The following is a 12,996-nucleotide window of genomic DNA, read 5'->3' on the forward strand; positions in this document are numbered from 1 at the left end:
CGGAGTCCTCCACTACGGCGTCTCTCATGGCCTGAGTCGCTTTGTGACGTTGAAACCCTCCAAAAAACAAAACAAAATCTTCCTCTCTTTCTGCTTCAATGGCCTTTTGTCGGTGTTGGCGTTTATACGGTCATACAGTGTCGATGCCTTCGGAATAAATACCTTCAGAAGAAATGGTGGGAAAATATTTACTTAGCCCTAATTGGAAGGGTTAGTCGCAGCACTGTATTTGCCCTACATTATTTCTTTTATTTTCTACACAGCCGTCTTTCTTTCTTTCGTTCCCCAATAGCGTTTCCTACGCAGAGTATCATGCCAGCGAATTGTATATGCCGGGTTAATTCTGTCTTTCATTACATTCTCTATCTTCTTTTTGTACGTCTATAATGGGCTGTGTCCTACGCTAGTGGCTGATAAGATCCAGCACGCTCATATCCGATCCGCATTTGCTGGTTGCTTGAATCTGATTAGGAGAGCTGGTGATGGGTGGTAGAAAAAATATGGGAATGGATGTCTCAAATATGCTTGCAAGTTCTTCTATATATACAGCAAAAATTAAAAAAAAACTTGAAATTAACCACACTAGAGTAAAGATGTGTCAAGTCTGATAGGTAAAAACAGTGCCAATATTCAGTGAAGAGCGCCAAAGTGCTCCTCATTAATTTGGCGGCTTTTAAAAGTTTTGTTCGTTTAAGATAATAACAATTTGCAACGAAAACTTTTTTATGGAAAAGATGTGAGTTCAGGAATTTTCCCGAGAAGTGGAGCTCGCCTGCCGAATACTTGGGTTCGCAATCCGCTCTATTGTGTAGGTGGTTGTGATAGCTGGGATTTGTAGCAAATAAAATATAAGTGCTTCATTCATCTCAACCTTTAAACCGTAATGTAAGACCATTGTGCGTGTGTGTGTGCGTGTGTGCGTGCGTGCGTGCATGAATTCGGGCGCACGTATGTGCGTGTTTGATATCAAATGTAAGGTACATTTTATGCCGCACGCTTCTTTTTACCTACGTAATCATGCGGTTGGAACACAAAAGCAAAACTCTTGCTGGAAACTTTAAGTAAAAACTTATACGTGAATTTATCCTGCATATGTCATTGTCCTTGCCATAAAACAATTAATCAGAGAGCGCTCAGTCGTTCGTCGGAACATTTTAAAGCGGAAATCTTCACCGAATGATATGAAACAGCCACTATAACGTACGTATGTACAGTCGTGAGCAAAAGTGGTATACAACACTTGACCGGTGGTAGGTCTCGGAAAACTCCATCGAAACGCTATCTAACGGGAGCGACAGGGACAGCGACGACGACACATGCATGTCACCATAATGGGGAACCGCTACGAGTGTCTTGATCCCACATGGCTGTCGCCAGATGGCGTTGCAATGCATTTTTCTCAAGCTCCACCATCGACTAAGTGTTGTATACCACTTTTGCTCACGACTGTACGTCTTGGTCCTACATAATCTTCTTAAATAGTGCCCAGTCTGGGCCTGAAATATGTATATACCGGAATGTTAAGATGTTTATCGCGAGCGAGAAAGATGTTTGCATCGACTATTAATTTTCTGTGAAACCTAATATTCATTTTCTTGTGACCGTGACGTATGTCTACTGCATGAAGGCTACTGCATGAAGGCTACTACTTTATCGCAGCTTCCAGGTAATGCAAAGGCTTTCATGGCAGCTCTCGTAAGCTGTATTAAAATAAATGCCCTAGCTAAAATCTACCGTCTATTCGAAAACGTTCGTTATAAAATACACGCCATGTATAGTCTTTACACGCTGATGATTCCTTTGTTCGTTACGACAATCGACCATACCACTTTTTAACCATTAGGTGTATTTCTCCTACACCCTCTAACTACTATGCATCGCGTAACCCTTCGACCTACCAAATGAATGGCCACTGATTATGGATCCTCAGTGCACATGCTCAACAGACAGATTTTCAGTTATTGCTATACTCAGGATTTATGAAAGAGCCCTGAACAAGGGTAGATTCCTCAGTTAGCCACATATCCACTTCTTAAAACGTTGGCTCAGCTCCCGAACTGAGGCTCCCTTTACCGTTGTTCAGTGTTCTTTCATAGTATGTAGCCACCTTTTTTCCGTCGTTCTAACATAGTGAGGATTAAATCGCATGCAATGCTTCCAAATCGTTGAACGAAAGCTATGATGAGAGAAAAACTCGCTCTTCCTAAAGCTCTTCCTAACGGCGCACGTTTCAGAAATTCGTCTCTTCCCTATTAGTCCTTAGAAAGCAGGTTTGGGACGGCCGCAAGAAATAAGAAGCAACTGCCCAAGGCTAGCTTCCTATCTCCATAGGCTATTGATCTGAGATAAGAAATGACGTACCTGGTCATTTTCTTCTCTGATCCACAAGCTGGTGTGGCGAGACCGTAAAAAGTAGATGTCTAATTGTACGAGCCATCTTTTTCACGCCCTCTGGACTACCTTTGTGCAACACCACAAAAGGCGTTTTTCTAATGGGGGCGTACAAGCATTGTAAGGGGATATCAAACTATCTCACACCTTCCTTATTGGCTACCGAACGACGGAGAATGGTGGCGAAAGGTAATCAGCTATAGAACGGCTCGCGTGGCAAGAAACATGTTCATGAAATAAGCTTAAGAGATGTTTTATTATATTCTCTCTCAAGAGCCGCATAGCGTAACATTATGATAAGGCTGCCGGTGACCCTCAGAGCCAACGACTACATTTGCAATCTACTCTGCGGTGCTTCTAAATAGCGTGGCTGGATGCCACATTGATAGGAATGTAACCTTAGAGAGGAATTAGTAATATCGGTCGTTAGTTTTGCACTGAGGGCAGTAATCCTTTTTTATCTGATTTTCTTTCTATATCAACCTTTGTCAGACTCCATGTGTTCCGTATAAATATCAGGCAAGTTAGAACATTCTTTCAGTGGCTTATTTGTCTTTGATCGTAGACTGTTGCTCTGATTGAAACCACTCTTCAGTCAGGGAGGTTGAGAAGAGTCTTTTTAGGTAAGTAATGCCTGCTATATTCTTTTGCATGTCTACTCTCATAACGTATGCGCAGACTTGAAAGACTTCACTCAGTCCTTAGAAAACATACTAGGGATTAACACGATACAACATTTTCTGCTGAGTTCTCCAACAAGATGATCGGAGCCAATTAAGCGAGATTGCCTTCACTTCTGTAGAAGCTTTCTAGAAAGAACATTTTTGATGAGGAATATTAGAAGAGCTTTGACGAAGGAAGGGAACATGAGCGAAGGATGTATTAAATACAGACAGGAAGAACGGCTTTGTTCCAAGCAAGGCATGCAGGTGTTAAAAGGTACAGAAGGAACTAAACGCAGTCGAACTCACTGTACACTCGCAAGTCAGTTCGATGTGAACACAATGCAAGGCATTGACGGCTTCACAGGATTGCGAGATCACAAAGACGCGAGCATACCAAGCTTGCAACAAATCTTACAATTCATGCCTATTTAAATAAACGCATGGCCATAAGCCTATATTTAAAGCAGAATGGTGCGCCTATGTCCACTAATTCTTTGAAACCTTCCTTGGTCAGAGGGTACTTCCGCCCTGCTATACTATGCATTGCATATATTTAACATATGAATACCGACATTAACATCACAGTGATTTTAATGGCGCAACTATTCAAGTTTAGCAAGTGTTAAAATGAGAAAAACTATTTTTTTTTTTTGGAAACAGTGGGGACGGTTAAGTCATATAATGAGCGGATTGCGGCTCGGAATAACAGCTTGAGGGTCGAGTTGGTTCGGCATGGTACCCTGAAATGTGGCGCTACGAGCACAATCACGCGATTAGAAAACACCATGGTTTCGTGAATAGAAACAAGAAGACCTGCGCCATAATCATGCGCTTAATTCGTCCAGTTCATCGTAGTATGTCTCTTTTCTGGCTTCGCTAGTCACTTTAATGTTGCCGCTGTTATTGCAGAAGCACATGACTGCATAGGCGCACGTAATGTTGGGTCGTGTATCCATGTAACATTAATTGCCCAACGCACCTCAGAAAATCATCGAGGAAGTGCCCACTGACGCAAGTTTGGAGGGGTCCCCGCTGCCAAAGGGAACACTTCCAAGTTGTTTTCGCTGCTTTTTGACATTTGTGCGCTCCACCCCAATTTAGGTTTGATACGTGCGCTCCATCCTCGCGTAATTTGTGTGGTAATCGCCCACAGACTATTAGTCGGTGGTCACATGTCGTCACCCAACAGCAAGATCAGCCACTTTTTCACTATCAGAAAGAACAAAGATGTCTAAGGTGAAGTGTAATGCCACCGCTTGAGTTTAGTTTATACAAAATAAAAAAGTTTAAATTCCCTTGCTCGATATGACATAACTTGAAAAAATTAATCGATACATAAAGCATTGCTCGTCCCTAGAGCTTGCATGACTGTTATAGGGTTACGTGGAAAACAAACACCTATGTTGTCAGCCGCGCCGTACAATTACTAAAAAAGTAAAACCTTGATGCTTCAGAAATCTGGCAGGTTTTGCTGCAGATCTTCACCACGGCATATAGCACATCATCTACACAAGACCATCGTTAAAGTAATCCTTATGATCGAACAAATATGATGAAATGGTGCTGTAACAAAAGGCCACGTACTAATACGTCCTGAACTATTGCCCGAACAACACGCAATTAAGTATATAAAATCACGTTTCTCCAATCTAGAGCTCAGTTGGGCGTGCAGGGGCCATTACCTAGTAAAAGTTTCAGTGAAGTGGAATGTATTGTGCTGAAAAAGATTGAACATTAACAGCAATAGCAACATTATTTCTTTCAAACAATAGCAAGCAACTTCACCCTAAAGCATGTTCATGAAGGCCACCGTGTTTTGTATTTCGCCCATAAACAGGAGTGTATTCAAAGGTGTGTGAAATACATAAAGTCCAAGATACTAGTTAAGATATACGTGGAGATCTCCAGGACAAGTCTCTGTAGGATGCTTTTCCTCAAGGAAGAAAAAAACACGGTAAACTACGACACGCGAGTGAATGATAACTGAGTTCTTTGCAAAAGTTTGGTTTGGCATATGAGAAAAATAACATTAAAAAATTGAGCACTTTAAAAATCTTGGCCTTTGTTAGTGAGGAAACATATGAAGGATGGTTAGGCGTGGCCGCTAAATGCTGTCATGATGACAACGCTCTAACAAGTTCCGTGACGGCTCCCACCGAAGCTGCACTTCAGACGTCTCCAAATGCACAGATCGAATTACGCAATGTTTTGTTAATAAGCGATACCTGTTTAAATTTCATGCAATTACACGTGAATTTCCATTGCCAGTCTTCATCGCATGAATGATCTTGCCTTGCTATATCGGGACTACCAATGGACTTTGCATTTTCAGGTTGCTGTAATACGTACCAGATATTATCAAGTATAGATTACTATATGATGGACATTTAAAAATTGTTTATTGTTTCCAGGCGCCGTAGGAACCAGCAGCTGCGAGAATGGTGCTGTCGATCCTTGGCAAAGCACTCTTCTTTGGCATCGCGTCTAGCATGGGCATCTGGATGGGAGCCTACGTGAAAACTAACGTCTGTTTGCACGGAGACTCCATCCTCATACCTAAGAACAGGACATATCCGCCTGAATTCAATAGCCGGGAATATGGAGAACACAAGTTCGTGAATCTTTCTGTAAGTAACTTTCAAAGTCGCGAACATTTACAGTTCAGCAATTATAATAGCTCCTTACTAATCTATGTGGTACTGAGAACTACACAAATATAACTGTTATTTAAGTATGACACATATTTTCAGACGCGCACTTTCCTCAGCGGTTATCTTCAAACATGTTTGAGGCACTGGGGGGCTCTTAAGGATAGGGAAGATTCTGCATTTTTGTGTCAATGATGCCATTTCAAATATTACAATATAAAATTCAGAACGTTTTAAGCTTGCTTGCATGTCAGTAGGATATATAGCAGCACTATTTTTATTAACGCGTTTGACGTGCTATAGCAGGTGTCATTTCAGGATATTGGGTATATGAAATAGACCAAACCATACCTAAAGGCAACAATTACAGCCAGTTGCTTAACCCGCGGCGCCCGTAGATGAACCGTTAAATACTTTTTCATCTACCGCAGGGAATCAAGAATCAAGAACTAAATTAGCCAGCACGAAACGATGGAAATGATTCGCGCACATTACTAACGCAATTTTGCGGAGCGCCTCAACAAAAAAAAAATTGCTGCATGGTTGTCCTTCAGAAGCTGATATATTTTTAAAGAAGCAATTATTTCGCTGAGCAAATTTATTTTCAATTCAAAAAGTCATGATATGAAAAACGTGCCACGTGCATCAGCTCATGCAAAGCATGGTTGGATATGCCCGCTTCACTACGTCGCAAATGACGAAACAGAACCTGCTTTTGAAGAGCGTGCTTCGTTTCAAAAGTAGTAAGCTTTTTCATTTTGCGTTTTTCTTCTCATTCAGGATATTACAGTTCATTATGTTACCAGAGGCTGTGAGGTAGAACAGAACCGCCCTATGGTGCTCCTGCTGCACGGCTTCCTGGACTTCTGGTTCATCTGGAACAGGCAGATACCTAAGCTCAGCGAGGAGTTCTGGTGCGTAACATTTGAGTACGAGTCGTGCAAGTTTCTGGTTTTCGTACAATATATTAACGATGGAATGTTAATCTGCAGCTCACTATGTATAAGTCTGATTGTCTACAACCACCGCAGCCCTGAGAATATTGTTACCGGTGAATAGAAGGATATGATGTGAAGTAAATTTGAAAAACAATTTAATTGCTTGGAAGCCCTCAGAATTATCTCAACATGTTGAAAAATGTACAAAATGGAAGTGAGATTTTTGGCATTTTGCAATTTTATTGCTTTAATGTGCGCCTGGCCTGCAACATGAAAAAGTCTTCACAGGTAAACAATCGCGAATTATTCGCGGCGAATAAAAGTTACATCCCTCCTCCCCACAAAAAAAGAAAAAAACGTCGGACGTAATACTACGCTGCAGTAAGGCAGCAAACTTTGAAAAAAGCCTCCCCCCCCCCCCCCCCCCCCCCCCCGGCTCAGGCTTCTGAAATAACATTTCAGTCGATGCATACAACGTTTTGGCTTACAGCATATTTTTATCCGAACTCGCAGTATTGTTTAAGCTTGGAATAAATAAATAGGTGGTTTTGAATATTGAGCGCTTTTTTGTGTTTGGAAGGGCCTCAATGCTTTAAGTATCGGCCAGAAGGACCAGTGATTTTGAAACCACCTTTAAAGTAACGAGACGGAGACTGCGACGGCGTGATCCCGACGAAAATAAAACATTACTAATCGCTCCCTTCGTAGCGTACATATTCAGCGTGGCGTCAGAGAAGGAAGCAAGAATTGATGTGATGAATGCACGCCAAGATATAGACCAGTGATTCGATCTCATCGTTCCTTAAGCTGAGCTTGATTCAACTACATAGCATGGGAAGTTAGTTGAGGAGTGAAAATCTTCGTGAAATTGAAAAAGTGTTCGATATAGCTATCTAAATGTTCCTTAGAACGCGTTTAATATGAGCAACGGTGGTGTTCAGTTACCCCTCCTCGTAGGACATGCATATTTATTATGTATTTATTCGTTCTTTATTAGGACAGAAGTACGTCCACCATATCCCTTACATGAGCACATTTGAACAATTCCATCGTCTTTTACTTTCACAGTGTTGTGGCACCGGACCTACGCGGCTACGGAAACACTACGAGGCCGAATGACACCGCTGAGTACCTCATGCCGAAGCTTATCGGAGATGTGAAAGGACTACTTGACGCTCTGAGTAAGTCACAGTCGTAAAAGTGTTCCAGTAAACCTCAAACTCTCCGATCAATAGAGATCAGTAGAACATTTGTGTAGAAATGCTTATCCCCTAACAAAGAAGCGCCAGGTTTTAACAATTGGGCAACTAACAGTTCACACGTGAAGAATTACATGAGGAATGGAAATATGCAGGAATTACCAACGGGCTGACTTATGCTGCAACAAGGGGCGTCATATGTAACAGCTTTAATTTATACCCAAAAGATCCAAATTTCTCATTTGTCTGCGATTCTTCCGAAATGATCTCCTGACTCTAGAATTACAAAACCTTATGATAGGAATATTTATCACGATCTCAACTGGAAACTCGCCCAACTGAATGTCTATAACGATGCTTGAAGATGTAGGTGTACGTACGTAGTACAATATCCTGCCTTGGGTACCTTAACAAACATGAATACGTTGGAAATACCCGGCTGACCCGTCCCGGTAACATGCATAGACATTTATAACCGATAAAGATCCATGATAACAACCCTAACGTCAGATTTGGTTGTGAAAGTGCCATTTGCGCTTTTTTTTTTCATTACTCCATTTCATCACTCCAGATCCCGGCCACATCCGGAAGGTTATCCTGGTGGGACATGACTGGGGCGGCATGATCAGCCTGTGTTTCGGCACCTTGTACGAGACGATGATTGATAAGATGGTCATCATCAACGGCATGCACCCGCAGGCATTTTTGAAGCAGCTGTTTAAGAGCCCGACGCAAATGAGGATGTCTTGGTGAGTCTGCCCGATGTTCCTCCCCTTCACTCCAAGAGACGCGAATTTGTTTAATACATAGCTTAGTCATCTCCGCTTTTTAGTGATGTAATGCGTGCATTTTCCCATGACGCATCACTGGGAGCGAGACGATGCTAGCAACATTTTATAAGGGAGACCATGTTGAGATAACTGAAATACGGAAGAAACGGTGTCGCGAACCAAACTGTATAATAGGAATGCAGATCTGATTATTCTGAGTTTAGGAATTATGTGTCACTAAGCAAGCAGTCATTGTACAGCAAGGGTCCCTTAATTGACGTATGTCGCCATATGCAAGGCATGCTTTGAAAATGGCAAGGCCGCGTGAGGAAGAAACGTTATACTTGTAGCACTTCCAAAATGGTGTTAGAGTGAGTATTGAAGTGGAACCATTAACGAAAAATGGGACAGGAAACGTTCGGAGTAGTGTGTCGAGAAAGTGTCTGTTCGCATAAGTCCCATAGATCGATTGTGGTTATCTAATAAGATTTATGCACTTTGTATTGATTGCCCTATAGTAATGCCCACCTTTACGTGGGCGACACCTCTCCCCCCCCCCCCTGCCCAATACCTGGGCCCCTGGACACCAGAAGGTAACTTCATGCAATTCTGACAATATTGGCGGCCAACCTAGTTTCACTATGGCCAACTGGGTGGTGCACTCCACATTTAGGTGGGCGATGCACGGAATGTGGTCCACCGCTCTCCTATATAATAGTAGTGATACTGATTAGCGATAGTTACCTAGTAACGCTGCACAGTGATGCTAGTCAATGATAGTTTAGTAACTCATCGTGCAGCATCCTCTATTCGTGACAGGCTAAGTGCACCAATGAAATGTTTTTCGGTTATGGTTGGCTTCATTCTCTCTGCAAAGAAATCTATTAATCTTCAAGAAACGTAGCCAACTCGGCACTGCATAGACGTTCTTGCTCCTAGGAAAGCTGGGAAATTTGAATTACGGAGACAGCTGCTTAGCTTCTCTCTGCCTCGAACCTATAAAAATTTAAACGAGCAAGAATCGTAACTGAAACAGGATGCATCGAAAGTCAAATGTTTTATTTCACTTCACCTAACTGAATAGCAGGAACGTGTACCTAAGGTTACGACGAAAGATGTTCCAGTTGCGGCTGCACTGCAGGCAGATTGGTATAGCTGGATAGATGCGAAACGCGTTTTGAGTCTGTTCTGCTGTGTTTTGTTAACTCTTTTGAAATGCGCAGGTACATGATCCCCTTCCGAAGAGCTGAAACACCCGAGAAGTACCTCATCATGAAAGACTTCCAATTCTTCAACACAGCACACAAAGGATTCACCGAGAGGGAGGAGTACGCCCACAAGTACATGTACTCGCAACCAGGTAACGGGTTTAAAGTCTCTTTAATTACTTTGTAAGAATAAATGAATGAAAAAAGGCGGACATAAGTGCAAGGCAGATATTTATCATTAGACAATGACAAAGACGTTACCAATAGGCCTTCTACATTCTTTTATTTACATATTTTATCTACGGTTTATGCCTTCTAATGACTTATGTTAGCTTGGGATCCTTTGCTCTATGACGATTATTTGTTTAACATTGTTGATTACATAGGTGAGAAGCTTTGGTTTGCTTTTAGCTGAGGTATGATGGGTGAACTGAGTAAATCTGTAAGCATTTTATTTTTGCCCAGTCAGTGTAAGAATTCCAAGCCTTTGCGTATTTGGCGATGTAGTTTTGTGATTTTCTTACTACAGCTTGCAATTCTGTAATTATGCTCCTGCCTACGCCTTGAATGCTTGAAGTCGCATTCTGTTTAGAGTTGCTCACAAACAGGACCTCCACAAATATCGATGAAGCTGTCCTGAGCTTCATTATTTCGAGGTTTGGAAATGGGGCTGAAGTTAGCGACATTAAAGGCTGCACAAAGGAGCGTTGTTCCTTCCTCGTCTGTGTCCTGATTGGTGACATTCGAAGGTTTGCCGACGCCAATTATTCGGAACGCAACACTCTTCAGTTGGGCTATTTGGGAATGCGTTCCTGCTGCGTGATTGCTAATGAATTAACCGACACAAAGAGGACGTATCATCACACGAACTAGAGTTTTTGTGTTTTATCTACGCCTGTTCGCTTGCTGCTAATTTTGCCTCAAGTGATTTTATTGTTTTTTCACAGTATATTTTTTTTCTTTCGCGTTATTCGCCAGATTTTTTTTTTTTTTGCTATAATGAGCATGTATGGCTGCAGGAGTGCATAGAAAAGTAATGTGTTTAGAATGGGCGCTCTGAAGCGAAGTTTTAGGTATATCGTTGTTTAATAGTAAGACGCTTAAAATAAAGATATTGATACTGCTGGATTTTAAAAAGCGGTTTTACGTAAGTACCTTATTCAGCAGCGAACCACTGGATAATCGCGATGTCTGAGATGTCCTGGGACCATTAGGACTCTGCTCCTTGCACGAAATGAAAAGCACAGCATAGCAAAATGCTTTCATAGCACATTGAGATGGAATTGTTGAGTTAGCCCACATGAACACATTTTACACACAATATTATTAAGCCTTTATGTTGCAGTACACAATCATAGAATTTCTGGCAAGGAATGAACAATGCCAGTGCATCTGTGGAGAGCCGCCCTAATGTAAATTACTGTTGAAGAGATGACAAATATGTTTTTTTTTTCAGTTCCACCCTAACATATGAACTGGTAAAACATTGTAATGCAATACTATGCTGACGTATAGCTCAGTGGTTATCTAGTGCTGACCATGTCGAAAAAGCGGCTTTCACAAAAATTCTTCTGACGGCCACAGGTTGTACCTCCTGTCGCAGATGCAATTTGGAAGCGAGGTTCATAATGCCCAAGGGCTGTCAAGCAACAGCCGTGATAGAAGAAAAAGCCCTGCCACGAAAAAAAGGAACAAAGCAAATAACTCTCCTGACAGTGGCTTTAATCACAGTTCCATCAATGCGCTCAATTGACAGCAATCTATCTGCTCAATGTTTATCATAAACATTTTGCTATTAACAGCCCCATTTATGTTTCAATGAACGAAAGAGTTTCTCGCCTCACAAATGAAAGCCGAATACATATTCCGCAACTCCGTTTTCGTACCAAAAAGTTCTATTATTGATCTATAAGATGAAAGGAGAGTTTATGGGTACTGGACAACAATACAGACATGGATAAAATTGCGCAACGAATTTATTTTAGGAATTCGTTTCCTATTATGTTTTGCCCATTTTTTTCTGTATTGGTATCTTATATGACTGGGGAATAATTACGATTGGTGCCTGCCATTGAATGGCTTTGTGTTGTGCATTCAAGTTTACTGAAAAGGTACGCTTATGCCAGCCTCCTCTTGTGCCTGTGTAACTGGTTTCCCAACAAACTCAAACTTTTTTGTTTTCAGGTGCACTCACGGGCACAATCAACTACTACCGCGCCTTCAACAACGACAGCGATCAGTTCAACAAGCTGCCCTTCCGCAAGATCAATGTTACCACACTCATACTGTGGGGGCAGCAAGACGCATTCATCACCCCGCCCGTCGCGCGTTACAACCAGGAATGGCTCAGCGACTCAGAGCTGATATATTACGAGGGCGCCGGACATTTTCTCCCGAGGGAATGCGCCGCACATGTGACAGGGCGCATCAGCGAATTCGTGAAGACCGGCACTGTTGTCGTTAACAAAGAGCGAAGTTGGTCGCCATGGTGGCAGCGGAAACCAGATGACCCCTGCAAGGAATCGAAAGAACCGTCGAGCAAGCAGAGGCTATCCAATGGGCCAGCTTTGCTTCCGGATGACGCAGACCTGCCCCGAAACATGAAGGAGTGAAATATTTCTCCTAAAACTGTCATGCAGCTGCTAGACAACTAGCGAGCCTACTATACTGCCCAAAATAAATTCAAAATTTTGTGTGCAATTTTGGTTTGTTGCAAACCTTTGTATTGTTTTTATTTGCTGTGCATATTTGAATTACACCTATTGGTAGTGATAAAACCCAACTAAGCTGGGATATACAAAGCAAAAATAATAGCAGTCGTGGATGATACTCAATCGTTTCTCGCTGGATGCTCTTGCTCAACCTTCGCCGCCTTGCACCGTCGCTTTGGAAGCCTCTCTTCTCGCTCTTCAGGGGCTTCCATCGCTCGTGTACCTCTCTCAGCTTCAATATTCATTCGTACCGCTTCTTCACGGCGGGCGATGCGGCAGGATGAGTAAATTCGGCTTGTAGGCGAGCGCAGGGAGCGCTCGCAACTAAACGTTGCTAGCAATGCTGTAATGGCGCCTAGTAGGTTTTCCAGCATCATGTAGGCGCGCTGAACTTTAACTGAAGACGATTCACTAACACAAGACAAGATTGGCACGTGCGCGAGCTTTCCAATGTTTATTACAAGTA

At 42.3% G+C, this 12,996-nt stretch overlaps 1 protein-coding gene across 1 annotated transcript; it reads left to right on the top strand.

The window, feature by feature from the left end:
- Positions 1–5,494: 5,494 nt before the first annotated feature.
- On the top strand, positions 5,495–12,437 carry LOC146177065 (epoxide hydrolase 4-like). Its single transcript, XM_084581083.1, has 6 exons — positions 5,495–5,683; positions 6,485–6,618; positions 7,711–7,823; positions 8,413–8,590; positions 9,835–9,971; positions 12,004–12,437. The coding sequence occupies exons 1-6, from the start codon at positions 5,495–5,497 to the stop codon at positions 12,429–12,431; spliced, it is 1,179 nt and encodes a 392-aa protein (XP_084437209.1). The 3' UTR covers positions 12,432–12,437.
- Positions 12,438–12,996: the final 559 nt, after the last annotated feature.

The sequence above is a fragment of the Amblyomma maculatum genome, chromosome 10 (genome assembly GCF_055883805.1).
Source record: "Amblyomma maculatum isolate TAMU_Amacu chromosome 10, ASM5588380v1, whole genome shotgun sequence".
Lineage (NCBI taxonomy): Eukaryota > Metazoa > Arthropoda > Arachnida > Ixodida > Ixodidae > Amblyomma > Amblyomma maculatum.